The following is a 15935-nucleotide window of genomic DNA, read 5'->3' as shown; positions in this document are numbered from 1 at the left end:
GCGCGTTTGACCTTGAATAGATCTATTGGCTAGTGAAATCCATTCCATGGCCCGTTATCACGGCCTATGTGATTCTGCCTCACACCCCACTGTTAGCACCGTGGAGCAGGGATCGTTATTTGGTAGATCTATTCCTGAGAGAGCACGACCTTAATTGTGAGCTATGCCTGAATCGGCTATTTTAGCCGATATCGAGCGCTTTCACGAACGGTCCGCATCACAAGATCGTTGAAGTAGCGATAGGTTGAAAGATGTGTTAGCCCCATGATCTTATTATTGTATTATGGCCTGCATGATTCTACCTCATGCCCCACTGATATTAGTAATAAGTTAGGATCATTGAGTCTATTGTTGTTTCTACGGTCTGCATGATTCTGCCTCATGCCCCATCGGTCATAACGACAAATGTTTATTAGATTTATCTATATTAAATGGTTGAATGATGATGAATTGTTTCTTTCATAAAAAAGGGGTTCGGTTACTTGCAGTCATTGGCTTAGCATGAACTAATTACTGTTGATATATTTTTGCCAGTGACCAGTATTTGTTTAAACAATGATATTCATAATGATAACCGACTCTTCTTACACAACCCCATGAGCTTTAACCAATCTATTCTTACGAATATGCTAGAATCGGCTATTTAGTCGATCTCCTTTCATATCGGCTCTTAGAGCCGCACATTTGGGACTGTCTGGCAACACTGGCATGTTCCACCGTTAATTACTGATAAGCTTTCTCTTCTTGTCAATTACAGGGTCAAATTGACTGGCATGTCTTTGGGAGGTGTGCGTAGGATCGACCACCCTTGCGCTGAAGTTAGGCAGATCTCCAGCTCCATCTAGCAGACCCTTCCTGCTTGCTACATGTATCCTTAGCACGGGGCGAAATTCCATGTCGACACATACATCTCTTAAATTAAGCATGGATCTTAGTTTAGGGGTGTTGATCGTACTTCCAAAGGCTTTTAATTTAAGCATGATGCTTAGGTTCAAATGCCTTCCTAAATCAAATTAGATGTGGTGTCTACGTTGATTTTTGAGCTGATAGTATGCTTTAGTAGATGTTGGATATTTTGTTGGACTAACCCCTACTGGAAACTCTCAATTCAATTTGGGTAAGTCATGAGATGAATTCAATTTAGAGATGAAGCAAGGCACATGATGAACTCCAATAACATTGCGGAAAGAAGACATAGCTCATTCATCATGGATGGAAGAACTATATGTATCAAAGTTCATTCACTTTATCTTCTGCTACAAGATACCTCTGTCTTGAGCCATGCTTGTATAAAGCATGATAAACAAAATCTATGCTAAAGTAATCCTAAAACCATCTTTTCATTAGCATAGATGTAATTCATATAATTTATGGACAACAACCCATAGCTCAAATTTGTTATATTCCTTTGGGTATGTATTGTCCACTAATCCCTTGCAGGCATGAAACAATGAGTGGAGCAGAAGATCCAACAAAATGTAAAAAATCAAAGAGCAAAAAGATGGCATGACAAAAGGATGAGAAAGAAAGGGTACAATCTAGGAAACAAGAAGATCATGAACAGCTCAAGTTGTGAGGCTAGTTGAATGAGGAAAAACTTTGAGAAAAAGGAAGGACCATGATGAGTCATCTACTCTTTGTCACATGGTGTCATCACACTCCAAGGACAAAGGTAACATCCTAAGGTAAGTGGTCATCATTTAAAAAGTTTTCCCTTGATTCTAGTAGGCACACAAATAAGAAACAAATATGTTTGAGTTACAGTTCTACTTGATCTAACCTAATTAACTCAACATGTTTAGTTTGTTCCTAGCACCACTTCTTGATCACATAGTCTTAACCAAATGAGTTAAAAAGTGCACATCTTATCTCTAGAAGATGATAGTCATAATCATGTAAAGTTCGATACATCATGTAAAGATAGACAATCCTTCCATAGGTTAAGCAATTCAACCATTTTTGCCAAATATCTTCAAATGCTACATTCATGTTCAATCTTCTGATCTTATCACCCATGATATAAATGAACAAAGCACATAACATCAACTTTATCTTGTTTGATGTGCCTACGGTTAGAGAGGAATGAATAAAGTTTTGGTTCTGCTGGTGTTTTCCCACCAATTGAGCCCCTACACTTGATTTCTACCTTGTCTTTATGAGTAGGACACATTTCAAGCAAAGTGTGGGAAGATAGTCGATTCACCAGATTTTTACAAGTGAAAGTTTTGAACATGTCAAACCAGAATCAAACTCAAAACCAAGATGGGTTTGGCAGAAGAAGGTGAAATCACCACTAGAGGCGTCATCACAAGAATCCTCATTTTTAGAGCAAACCAAGGTGCTCAGTAATGAATTTTAGAAGGAGAAGTCCGGTTTGAAGAACTTACAACACTGAACCCTCACCAAAGAGGTAGCTTGGGGGAGAAGCACTCTCGTGTATCCAGGTAAGTATTCTTTCCCCTTTTGTTTTAGTTTTAGTTTCTTTTAATTAGTTAAAATATAATAAATGAAAAACAAAATAAAAATTTATCTTTGCTTTAGTCATAATGTGTGATCTAGTAAAATTGAAAACAAAATAAAAAGGTGTGTCTAGTTTGCTTTAATTTGTTTTTAAGAGCTGAATAAAATAAAGAGAACTCAGAATAATCTCTTAAATGGAAATGATGAATAGTTGCTCTTGTGTAATTCCTTTCAAGTACCTAGTTTTCAGCCTTAAATTCTCCCAAGTTTTGGATAAAATTATTTTGATATAAGGATTTACTCTGAAGTTGAAACTCGTGGGTAGCATATGCTTGATCTAAGTCTAGGTAATTGACGAATATGATATTAGAAGGTATGTGTTACTGTTTATCTTGTTCCAAGTGACACTAAAGTTTTGAAGATTTACTTTTTTGAAAACACAAAAATGCCACATGATGAGTTCCTGTATGACAAAGCTTGAATTCCCACTAGAGCCATACATGTTATTTAGGCTAGGAAAACTTTCTCATATTTGCTGCTTGTATTGCATTAAGTTTTGTCAAGCTTTGTTGACCCTTATGAGAGGTTTGTCATGCTCTTAAAATCAAGATCATGTACACAGCACCCAAATATGCACTACTCCTACACTGAGGGTAGGCGTAGAAACATGCCTTCCATCTAGATCCATCGAAAAATGTTTTACTCCTACACTAGGAGTGAACACAAAAACATGCTCGATAGGTTTTCCATCCACCAAATTAATGCTCCAAGTTCTTATTGCTATCTCTCAAAGTTTTGTTGTAGAAAAGAGGCATGGGCAATGCAAAAGTTATTCATAAAAAAAGAAAAAAAAGAGTTGAAAAAAATGGACAAGTGTCTGAGATATTTAAAACAATGGGTACTTAGATGCCCACCTAAAAAAAAGAAGAAAGATGAATAAGATAGCCCCTGTTCTCTAGCAAATATTTTCAAGTTTTCAAGAGAGAGAGATAAGATTTCAAGGAGCAAAGTAGAATTAGGTTTCCACCATATATATCCACACACATGCACATTTTGATTTGATTGTATGACTCAACTTTCTTTGGATCCATTGTTTGACTTTACAATATATGCATTGCAAGTATGCTCTGGCTTTCTCCCTACCTATGAACTCCACATAAGCTTTAGTTGTAGGAAGAGAAAAATGCATAACATCAGTATTGCCTTAGTAAGGATCCACAAATACCACATATATTGAGAGACTTAAGAGTGTCATACAATGGAATCTCTAAGTTTTATTTTGAAAATTTATAAAAACTCTGAAATAATGGTGGAACAAAGAACTTGAGACATAGTGCTTCACTTGATCGTTCTATCTTTCAATTGCTCAAGAGCCAAGTGAAGACTAAGAAGCCCCATGGTTGAAGGTAATATGGGTAAGTTTGAAAGTCAAATCAGTTTACTTTAATCCGGAGGAGAATTCTTGATTGAATGCCTGTGTAATTTTGAGGTGTGAAAGCATAGTAGCAACTCCTGATCCATTGCTGAGTTTAGCTTTGCTCATGTACTAGCAAAGGTTAAGCTTAGGGGAGCTTGTTGATGGTCACTAACACCAATTATAAACCATCAACATAACATGCATATATACTTAATTCCATCATCAAACATACATCTAGGGGTTTAAACTGACAAATTCCATGAGTTTTGGTGACTCTGTGTTTTTAGCAGGGTTTAATCAGAAAACTATCAAGGTGGACCTATATGTCAGAATTAATTGTGCTTATTTGCGGCGTAAACAACACTAGAAGGATCTAGAAGACACCAGAGGACACCACACTGAAGATGACCATGAGAGGCTTCTAGGTGGGGATGGCTAGGCCCACCTATAGGCCAGCCGGCCTACTAGGTCCATCGGTCAGCCTCTCCTTCGTATGACAGTTCTCCACCACCTTAAAGATCGCATCAATGCCATTTAATCAAGTCAGTTTGATCCGAGGGTCCAGAATTGATGCTACCCCTATATATACAGCCCTGTACCCCCTCTAGGAGAGCCATCCTGAAACCCTAATTCATATCCTCCTCATCAGGATCAGAGCCAGCTATCAAGATAAGATTAGTCTTCCATAGGATCTTGTCTTATAAATAGAAATAGTTAGATAGAGAGTGAGGGAAGAGTTTGGAGGAGGTGTCCACCTGTGGTGCTCTCTCTCTATAGCTTGTACCTTGGCAGATCCAAGTTTTACTTGACCTTACTTCTAAGATTTCTCTGGTAATCAACTTCTGATTCAAGTAAGCATCTTGTTTATATTGCTCATCAGGTTCTCAACTTGTTTGAGTGCTTTATTCTTTATCCAGGAAGAGTAAAGTAGTAATTGTAGTGTAAGTGTATTGCTTAGACTCTGGTTACTAAGTGTAATGCTTAGACTCTGGTTACTTATGGATGCACCCTACATTCTGAATCGGTGGTAGATCGCGATGGTGACTATATAGCTTGTTGAGTCCTTTGTAGTCCACCTCCCGTTTGTAGGCCATGTAGGACCTAGTTACAATGGAAAGCATCCACTGCTGGTGTCTTTCCCTAAGTAATGTTCCTAGTTGAATAGTAGAAGACATAGCTTACCAAAGTCAGAACAAGAGAACCTTAGTTATCCTCCCTACGCTCCTATTTATCCTAACCTTGTTGCTACCCTTAGTTAAGTTAGACTGTAGTTAGTCTCAAACATTTTCCTATGGATGCGATACTTGGAATACTTCTAGGTGAAAGCTATAGTGGTATCCATGCACTTGCGTACTTATCTGTGTGCATTAAATATACCAACACATAGCATGGTTGGCCCAAAATGGCATGGTAGGCGCTTGGAAGGTCCATTACCTCGAAGATGAGTGTTTCTGTGCGAAAGTTCATCCATCCTCCGAACATGATGGGTAGGTCAACCCGTCCAAGAGGAGAGGCTCGTATTCCAAGCGTGACCTCATAGATAGGGCGCTCGCTAGTCGTATCGCTGCTCTTGGCAAGACCATGGCATCGTACGTCTACACATAGAGGACGTTGAGTCTGGTCCCACCATCCATCAGCACTTCAGTCAGGCGCATATCGCTGATTATTGCCATAACGACAAGAGGGAACCACCCTAGCCACTGAATGTGGTTGGTGTGATTAGTCTTATCAAAGGTGATCGCTGCCTCTGACCATTTTAGGTAGGCTAGGGCGATTCTAGTTTGGGATGCAGTCATATTGACCTCTCTTGCCATGAGATCCTTCTTATGATTTGACTCGTCAGTAGGTGGCTTGTCGATGGCGATAGATGGGGCTAGCCATCATATGGTGATGGGCTCTTCGATGCTGCTAATGAGGGCCATTCCACGTCTATGGATCACGTGTGATGAGTAGTTGTGTCCTGATCTTCTCGAAGGATCCGTGAACTTGATAACTTGTCGCTGCGTGACTTGGTGAAGAGGCAATGCACCGCGAGGCTACCCACACGATGAACTACCGAGACAATCACCCTTCCACGTATCGACGAAACAGCCCACGCAATCACGCCGTATAGATGTGAAGGCACAAACTGGGTGAACCGCAGTTCGGCGTTCTACAACTCCCTCAGGAATCAAAAGAACAAGTTTGTAAGCCTCTCAAGACTAACGCTAGAATAAGAACTCAATGAGTTTGTATTTCTGAATTTGCAATCTTGAAGTTACTGTTCATGTCACCCATTACAGGGATATATAATACTAGTTGAGTTTCAGTTTGGAAGAAATAAATGAGAACATGTAGTGGAAAGTTGTAACACTACTTTCATTAATAGCCAGGCCTAGTGGGATGCATGGATGGTTGGCATTATTCTGCATGCATGCTAGAACGTGTGTGGATAGCAACCTAGTTGCTGGCTGCATGGATTCCTAACTTCTGAAATATTTGCTTGCACTCCAACGACTGTTATTCATGGTAGCTGAATGTTCTTTTCTCTCTCTCTTGCACGTCCAAGTTCCTTGCTTATATTTGGCGGGCAGAATCCATCATCATACCACACTTGTTCATGCACTCCACCATTCCTAAGAACATTGAAACAAGTACTCAAAAGCATAGGCCCATTCAACATAATCTGATTATTAAGCATAAGGTTAGCGTTCACCTGAGAATGAATTTTCTTCTCCAATTGTTTTGCTCTACTCCTTGTAATCGGACCAGCTATATCAAATGTAGTTTCATTTGGAGATGAGTGAATGCTAGGAATGTTCTCATTAGCCTCCCCCTCTTGAGAAGGAGTCGTCCTCGACTCAGGCTCACCAACAAATGGAAGCAAGTCTTTGACATTGAATGTTGTACTCACACTGGAATATTTAGGTGGCAGCTCAATTTTGTAAGCATTATCATTTATCTTGTGTAAAACCTTGAACGGACCATCACCCCTAGGAGATAACTTACCCTTGCGCTGTTGGGGAAATCGATCCTTGCGTAGGTGCAACCACACGAGGTCTCCGGGCTAGAATGTAACCTTCTTCTTACCTTTGTTCGCTTGCTTTGCATATTGTGCTGATTTCTTCTCGATATTCCTTCTTGTCTCATCATGTAGCTTCTTGAGAAAATCTGATCTCTTTGCTGCATCCAAGTTAATTTGTTCCTGTAATGGTAAAGGCAAAAGATCCATGGGAGTATGCAGCTTAAAACCATAAACAATTTTAAATGGACAAAAATTTGTTACGGAATGGACTGCCTGGTTATAAGCAAATTCAACATGTGGAAGGCAGTCTTCCCACAGCTTCAAATTCTTTTTCAGCATGGCACGCAGCATGGTGGATAGGGTACGGTTGACAACTTCAGTTTGCCATCTGCTTGTGGATGACAAGTGGTGGAAAATAACAACTTTGTGCCAAGTTTAGCCCATAAGGTCTTCCAAAAATAGCTTAGAAATTTTGTATCTCGGTCTGAAACACTAGTCTTTGGCACTCCATGTAGATGAATGATCTCCCTGGAAAAACAAATCAGCAACGTGTGAAGCATCATCGCTCTTATGACATAGAATAAAATATGCCATTTTAGAGAAGCGATCAACAACAACAAAGATAGAATCCCTCCCCCTCTAAGACCTAGGTAACCCTAGAATAAAATCCATGGATATATCTTCCCAAGGTATAGTTGGGATTGGTAATGGAGTATAAAGACCATGGGGATTAAGGCGGGACTTAGCTTTTAAGCAGATTATGCAGCGCTCAACATGTCGCTGGACATCATGACGCATATGTGGCCAAAAGAAATGATCAGAGAGCATGTCTAATGTCTTTTTGATGCCAAAATGACCAGCTAAGCCACCAGCATGTGCTTCCTACAAAAGAACTTGACGAATCGAACAGGCTAGAATACATAGTTTGTTAGTCCGAAATAAGAAACCATCATGCACATAATACTTGTGCCAGCCTTTTCCAGCAATGCAATGAGAGAAAGGTTCTTTAAAATCAAAGTCATCAGCATAAAGTGTTTTAATGGATTCCAAACCAAGCACTTTTGTATCTAATTGTGTAACCAAGCCACATCTCCGTGATAAAGCATCAGCAACAATGTTATCTTTCCCATGCTTATGTTTTACAACATAGGGAAATGTTTCAATGAACTCAATCCATTTAGCATGTCGACAGTTTAGCTTGCCTTGGCTTTTGAGATATTTTAAAGCTTCATGATCAGAGTGGATGGCAAATTCTTTAGGTAACAAATAATGTTGCCAAACTACCAAAACTCGAACTAAGGCATAAAGCTCTCTGTCATAGATAGAGTAATTCAGACGTGGACCATTTAACTTTTTGGAAAAGTAGGCAACAGGTTTATGTTCCTGAAGTAGCACACCTCCAATGCCAATACCACTTGCATCACATTCGATCTCAAAGGTCTTACCAAAGTCTGGTAGTTGTAGCAGTGGTGCCTCACAAAGCTTTCTTTTCAACTCTTCGAAGGCTTGGTCCTGTTCATCTCCCCACTTGAATGGAACATCCTTCTTTGTCAAATTGTTAAGGGGTGCAGCGATTGCACTGAAATCTTTAACAAAGCGCCTGTAGAAACCTGCAAGACCATGGAAACTTCGAACTTGGCTCACATTTTTAGGAGTAGGCCAATCCTTTATCGCTTTAATCTTCTCTTCATCAACATGGATGCCATCTGCATTCACAACAAAACCAAGGAAAACAACATGATCTATGCAAAAGGTGCACTTAGAAATATTTCCATACAATTTCCCTACTCTCAAAACAGCAAGGACTGCACGGATATGATCAAGATGCTCATCAAATGATTTACTATAGATCAAGATATCATCAAAATATACAACCACAAATTTGCCAATGAAAGCTCTTAAAACATGATTCATTAAACGCATAAAAGTTGAAGGAGCATTCGTCAAACCAAAGGGCATCACAAGCCATTCATATAAGCCAAATTTGGTCTTAAATGCTATCTTCCATTCATCACCAATTTTCATGCGAATTTGGTGATAGTCGCTGCGTAAATCAATCTTGGTGAAAATAGTTGAGCCACTCAATTCATCTAACATGTCATCAAGCCATGGAATGGGATGGCAATATCTAACAGTTGTAGCATTGATAGCACGACAATCAACACACATGCGCCAAGAGCCATCTTTCTTCAGGACTAAAAGAACAGGAACAGCACATGGTGATAAGGATTCACGAACATACCCTTTGTCCAAAAGCTCTTTTACCTGTCGCTAAATTTCCTTTGTCTCTTCAGGATTGGTGCGGTAGGCTGGATGATTTGGAAGAGAAGCACCTGGTACCAAATCAATTTGATGCTCAATTCCACGGAGTGGAGGAAGTCCAGCTAGCACATCATTGGGAAAAACATCTTCAAAGTCCTGTAAGAGATCAAGAACAACACTAGGCAGCGATGAAGGTAAATCGGTAGTTGAAAGTAGGACCTCCTTGTGCAAGAGCACAAAGAATGGGGCTGTGTTGTTCTTCACTTCTCTCAAATCACTCCTGCTCACAAATAAGCACTCATTTTGGCGTAGCTGTTTTGAAGTGGAATGAGGCTTTATGTTGCTGGATGGGTTAGGAGTCTCTCCCTTACTAGTGTTGGGGGCCTCACTCAATTTTCTTTTCTCAGATTCTTCTCTTTTCATGCGAGCCACATCTGAAGCATAGATCTCTTCTGGAGATAATGGAACAAGAACCACCTTCTTGTCTTTGTGAATGAAAGTATATTTGTTAGACCATCCAAAGTGCACCGAATCCACATCAAATTGCCATGGACAACCCAGCAGTAAATGGCATGCTTGCATGGGTATAATATCACAATCAACCTCTCCATGATAGTCACCAATGGAGAATGACAAGCGGACCATAGCTTAAACCTTCACTGTCCTAGAATTATTCAGCCATTGCATGTGATACGGATGTGGATGGCGACGTGTCTGCAAACCAAGCTTCTCAACAAGCAAAGCACTGACAATATTGTTGCAGCTCCCACCATCAATGATGAAGCGGCACACCTGTCCTGTCACTTTGCATCGTGATTGAAACAAATTGTGGCACTGGCCTTGCTCAGCAGCAACAAATTGTGTTGAAAGAACCTACCAAACCACCAAAGAAGGAGCTGGTGTATTTAGAGTAGAAGGCGCCAAATCAGGAAAATCAGCAAGCAACTTATTAAAATCAGCACAAGTAATCTCGGTGGATGCTGAAGAACATCATCTTGGGATAAGTTATCTTGAGCAAAATCTAGAAGAGATTGAATGGCTAAACAATTCAAACCTAGCTCAAAAGTACCATCCTCTGCCGAATACTCACTAGTGTCAAGAGAAAGGTCAGCTAGTGCTTGGGTAATAGGCTCATCCTCCTCTTCACTTTGAGAATCATAAGAACCATCTACAAGTGCAATAATAGTGCGTCTATTGGGACATTCAGCTTGCTTATGTCCATGACCACCACACTTAAAACACTCAATCTTGATTGTCTTCCATTGGGCTGCTGTAACAGAGGAGCTGGACTGATTGGAATTTATAGCTTTGTCTCTTGAATCAAAATGTTTGGCAGACGTTGAAATTGAGCGAGAAGTTGCACGAGATGGTGTGTGCACCCCTGACCCATGCTGCTGTGAATGGCGCCATGGAGTAGAACTATGAGGAGCTAAAAATGAAGCACGATTCTTATAAGATTCAGCAAGCTGCTGTTCTGCCCTTTTTGCAAAATGTAGCAATTCATCCATAGTGTTGTAATTAGTCATGTCCACCTTGTCTACAATTGGTCTATTAAGACCAACCAGAAATCGAGCCATCGTTGATTCCTCATCTTCAGTGATACCGATATGAAGTAGACACATTTCCATTTCCTAAAAATATTCATCCACACTACGATGACCTTGGACAAGACATTTCAGCCTCAAATGTAGCTCACGAGAATAATGGGTAGGAACAAATCTCCACCTCATTTCTCGTTTCATGTCATCCCAAGTAATATGATCATGTCCAACACGGTGGAAATCAGCACACACTTGATTCCACCAAGTGATTGCATAACCTATGAACTCAATTGCAGCAAGCTTTGCTTTCTTGATAGGAGGATAAGTATAGAAATCAAAGATCTGATCAACCTTGGTCTCCCACTCAAAATAATCATCAGTACTTTCCTTTCCATTAAATTTTGGAATAGACACTTTCACTTTGCTTAAACCATCATCATCGCGACGACGACGGCGGTCACAATAACCATGATGGACACCATGCCGATGATCATCCATGTCGGACAACATATCATCATCACCATCATAATCTCCACCTCCAACTAGAACGCGCCGAGCACAACCAAAACCATGGCAAACCCACCATGTCCATGTCCATGACCAGCGGCATGACGTGGTGCCTCGTTATCCTCATTGTCATCATCCTCATTTGGTGGTGGTTCTCTATGAGGCATGTTCAATTGGAGAGTTTGTAGTTGTTGCATCAAATCATTCATTTGTGTACGCAGCTCCTGGAATTCCTCCACTGAAACAGCGGCACCATCTCCATGTCCTGCCATATTAGTAGAGGGGAAAAAATAGGACAATATATATGTGGAATATATGTGGAATCACTCCCTCACCACTTGCTGAACAAGTTCTTTCTCTTCCTGGAAAGGGCAAGAACCGGGGCTGCAATCTGTAGTGGAAGAGTGATTGTACCAGAGACTACGGTGCAACATCTCATGGTGCTTTTTAGTGGAGCTTGGTGGGGATAAAATGTACAAGTAGTGCGCTGAAATGTAGTGATGCAAAACCGAATAATAATCCAAAAGAGAAATAACACAAGTCTAAGTTGCTAAATAGAAAGAAAAAGATGTAAAAGAAAGGAACAATATGGAAGAAGTGGAAACAACTCGCACCAACCAAAGTGCTGCTCAATCCCCTTTTGGCGTGCTGATCACAAGTCACTTTTGTTTCTTCTTTTTTTTATATATACTCTCACTTTTTTTCTTTTTTTGATATCTTTTGAGACAAACGCAGCACAACTTTCAACTAAGGGGGCGTAACAAAGACAACATAGAGGGGTGGCACATCCCAAAGAACAAGAAAACTTGGGTGCAAAGGGTGGGAATTTGTGGCGGTTAAAAAGCAATCAAGGGTGAGACGGGTCTGGGTTTTTTTAATATATATATTCAGCTGATCAAGGATGAAAGTTAGAACGATGTGGAAAAGAAAAATTTCAGCAACCAGACAAGTCTCAAAGGATTGAAAACTCAATAATGCAAACTACAAATCAGGCACAAATGAGAGGCTGTAGGTTTTCTATTTGTCTATGTGTGGACTGTAGGTATATAAAGAAACTATCCTACCAAAATAATAATGATCCTAACGAGTAAACGGAGGCTCTGGTACCAGATGATGGGCACACGTCTATGGATCACATGTGATGAGTAGTTGTGTCCCGATCTTCTCAAAGGATCCACGAACTTGATAACTTGTCACTGCGTGACCTGGTGAAGAGGCAATGCACCGCAAGGCTGCCCACATGACGAACTACCGAGACAATCACCCTTCCATGTACTGACAAAACAGCCCATGCAATCACGCCGTATAGATGTGAAGGCATAAACTGGGTGAACCATAGTTTGGCGTTCTACAACTCCCTCAGGAATCGAAAGAACAAGTTTGCAAGCCTCTCAAGACTCACGCTGGAACAAGAACTCAAAGAGTTTGTATTTCTGAATTTGCAATCTCAAAGTTACTGTTCATGTCACCCATTACAGGGATATATAAAACTAGTTGAGTTTGAGTTTGGAAGAAATAAATGAGAACATGTAGTGGAAAGTTGTAACACTACTTTCATTAATAGCCAGGCCTAGTGGGACGCATGGATGGTTGGCATTCTTCTGCATGCATGCTGGAACGTGTGTGGATAGCAACCCGGTTGCTGGCTGCATGGATTCCTAACTTCTAAAATATTTGCTTGCAGTCCAATGGCTGTTATTCATGGTAGCTGAATGTTCTTTTCTCTCTCTCTTGCACGTCCAAGTTCCTTGCTTATATTTGGCGGGCAGAATCCATCATCATCCCATGCTTGTTCGTGCACTCCATCATTCCTAAGAACATTGAAACAAGTACTCAAAAGCATAGGCCCATTCAACATAATATGATTATTAAGCATAAGGTTAGCGTTCACCTAAGAATGAATTTCGTTCTCCAATTGTTTTGCTCTACTCCTTGTAATCGGACTAGCTATATCAAAGTAGTTTCATTTGGAGATGAGTGAATGCTAGGAATGTCCTCATTAGCGAGCGTGCCCATCACGGGTCATAGGGTATGGGTCTCTAGGACAGAGGACTCAGTTGTGATCTGTGATGAGGGAGGGTGCTCCTATCATGGGGGCTCTTAGATGCAGCTATTGGAGGCCATTCTATGAGCATGCCCATCGCTGGTCATGGGATCCAGGTCTCTGGAGTGGAGGACTCAGCTGTGACCAATGATGAGGGAGGTTGCTGGGCCTCCTATCATTGGGAGCTCTTGGATGAGACCGCTAGAGGCCATTTCACGAGGATGCCCATCATGGGTCATGGGATTTGGGTCTCTAGAGCAGAGGACTCAGCCTGACCAATGATGAGGGAGGGCACTGGCCCTCCTATAGTGGGGAGCTCTTGGATGCGGCCACTAGAGGCCATTCTACGAGCATGCTCATCGTGAGTCATAGGATCCGAGTCCCCGGAGCAGATGACTCGGCCGTGACCAATGATGAGGGAGGGTGTTGGTCCTCCTATAGTGGGGAGCTCTTGGATGCAGCCACTGGAGGCCATTCTACAAGCACGCCCATCGTGGGTTATGGGATATGGGTCTCAAGCGTAGAGGACTCAGCTGTGGCCAATGACAAGGGAGGGTGCTGGTCCTCCTATCATGGGGAGCTCTTGGATGTGGTCGCTAGAGGCTGTTCCACAAGCATGCCCATCACGGGTCATAGGATCTAGATCTTTAGAGCATAGGACTCGACCGTGACCAATGACGAGGGAGGGTGCTGGCCCTCGTGTCATGTGGAGCTCTTGGATGTGGCCACTAGAGGTCATTCCACAAGCATGCCCGTCATAGGTCATGGGATTCAGATCTCTAGAGTGGAAGACTCGGCCATGACCAATAGGAGGGCGCTGCACCGTCGATGGTGGTGAACTAGGGGTTCCCATAGTGGGAGTGGCTGCTAGGGGCTGTTCTGCTACAAGATTCCCCACCAGTATGAGGAGCCATTGCTTCCTTCTTGACAACAAGAGTATGCGACTATCCCCTACCTAGTGCTCCAATTGTTAGTGTTTCATAGACCAACTAGTGAATTTATATGAATGTCATGCTGCTCTAGGAAGATGATGGTAGCATCCAAAGAACACAAGAAGTTATACTGGTTCAAGATGGAGCCCTACGTCTAGTCTCAAAGATGATCAAGTGCGTGTTCCTCAATTGAATGCTCTGAAGTTCTTACAATGGGGGTGCAAAAATGTTGGAAGAGCTAGGAGAGCATGAGCTAGGAGATGGACTACCCAAATGAGAGCTTTGGGAGTCTGATCCCCTTGGAAGGGTGCCTTGGCTAGCATTATATAGAGTCTAGGGCTAGGTCACATACAAAGAAGAAAGTTCTCTTGATCGAGGGGTCATGAGCAAAAGGGAGGGAGCCTAGCTGACTTGGCTTACAAGTAATGCCATCTTGGGATGCATGTCCGAGCATGGTTGTCGTCATGGTCTTGTGCCCATGTCGTGGTATGGTGTGGCATAGCGCTACTATGCCGGTCGTGGCGGCACTGTAGGCATGATGGTGTTTTGCCAGTCATCCTACGCAACATGGTCTCGCTGTGCCATTCGTGATCGCCTCCTAATCACTCAGGGGCATCGTACAGGAGTTAGTAGCCACCCCTAGGTCATTGGTCATCTTGCTGCTTGTGGAGCCGACAGCCACGATCGTGAGCTCTGAGGTCATGGCCTTCGTTGGCTTAGTTGGCCTCAAAAGTTAAGGCTGCCATCATGGCCCCATCCTATCATGGGCAGAGTCATACGTCTGTCTTGTCGGGCTATGTTTGGACGGTGGGATGTCGTACTGGTCATCACCGCTCGGCGGTGTTATCTTATCTATGCTGCATGGCGCAGGGATGGTGTCTAACTGGGCTGAGGTGACTGTTGTCCCCTTAGTCCTTATGGGTTTAGTGCGGCGTGCATGCTCTTGTCAGAGTAGGCACACTTGGCATGGCTCGATCTCTTGCCATTCCTTGGGATGGAGGAGAGCTTGTGAGGAGTTGCGCAGCACGCAACGTAGGCTGAGGGAAGAGGTCATGGCCAACCATTGCCTTAGTGTTTGGCCCAAGTCCACATAGCTTAGCTGGGCCTTGATCATTTTGGCTTATACTAGCTAGTGTACCGTGGTCTACCTAATCAGCTAGCTAATCGGTGTCTTGAGATACCCGAGGTAAAATAACCCTGACACGAAATTTTCTCTGAATTTATTGTTATAGCTTACACATAAAAAATTTGTGCATGTAGAAGAAGTCAATGAAGACCTATATGCATTAGCATGTCAACTAGATCTTAGAGTTTGTTTATTTTTAAGATGTCTTATTAATGGTGTTCGCTATCACACCTTGGACCATAAGAGAAGTAGAAAAACATAGAACATTGGTGTCATGGTTGAGGGCTCACATAATGGAGAAGATATAGACTTTTATGGTCAGCTAAAAGAAATAATTGTCATACCATGCTGATTAGCAAGAAAATATTAGTTTTTAGGTTGTGGTTCTTGAGAGACCTTTGGTCAATGAACTACCTAGCAATGATGAAGATGGTATTAGTGTTCAGGCTTCCTTGATTGATCAGATCCGGAGAGAAAGGGAATTGGAAGTTGAAGACAATGGCTATGAAGATGATGTTGATGAACTCTAGGACACTATGACAGTGAAAATGAAGGGCCAATGACAATCCATGTTGATGATGGTGATTATAGTGATTTTGAGTCAAATAATTGTAGTATTGTTGGCGGTGTTTAACTCATATT

General features: G+C 41.8%; 1 protein-coding gene across 1 annotated transcript; it reads right to left on the bottom strand.

The window, feature by feature from the left end:
- Positions 1–9152: 9152 nt before the first annotated feature.
- LOC136543869 (uncharacterized) lies at positions 9153–9788 on the bottom strand. Its single transcript, XM_066536204.1, has one exon. It carries the CDS (start codon positions 9786–9788, stop codon positions 9153–9155), a length of 636 nt encoding a protein of 211 aa, XP_066392301.1.
- Positions 9789–15935: the final 6147 nt, after the last annotated feature.

The sequence above is a fragment of the Miscanthus floridulus genome, chromosome 3 (assembly GCF_019320115.1).
Source record: "Miscanthus floridulus cultivar M001 chromosome 3, ASM1932011v1, whole genome shotgun sequence".
Classification (NCBI taxonomy): Eukaryota; Viridiplantae; Streptophyta; class Magnoliopsida; order Poales; family Poaceae; genus Miscanthus; species Miscanthus floridulus.
This window is presented reverse-complemented; position numbering and strand designations above follow the sequence as displayed.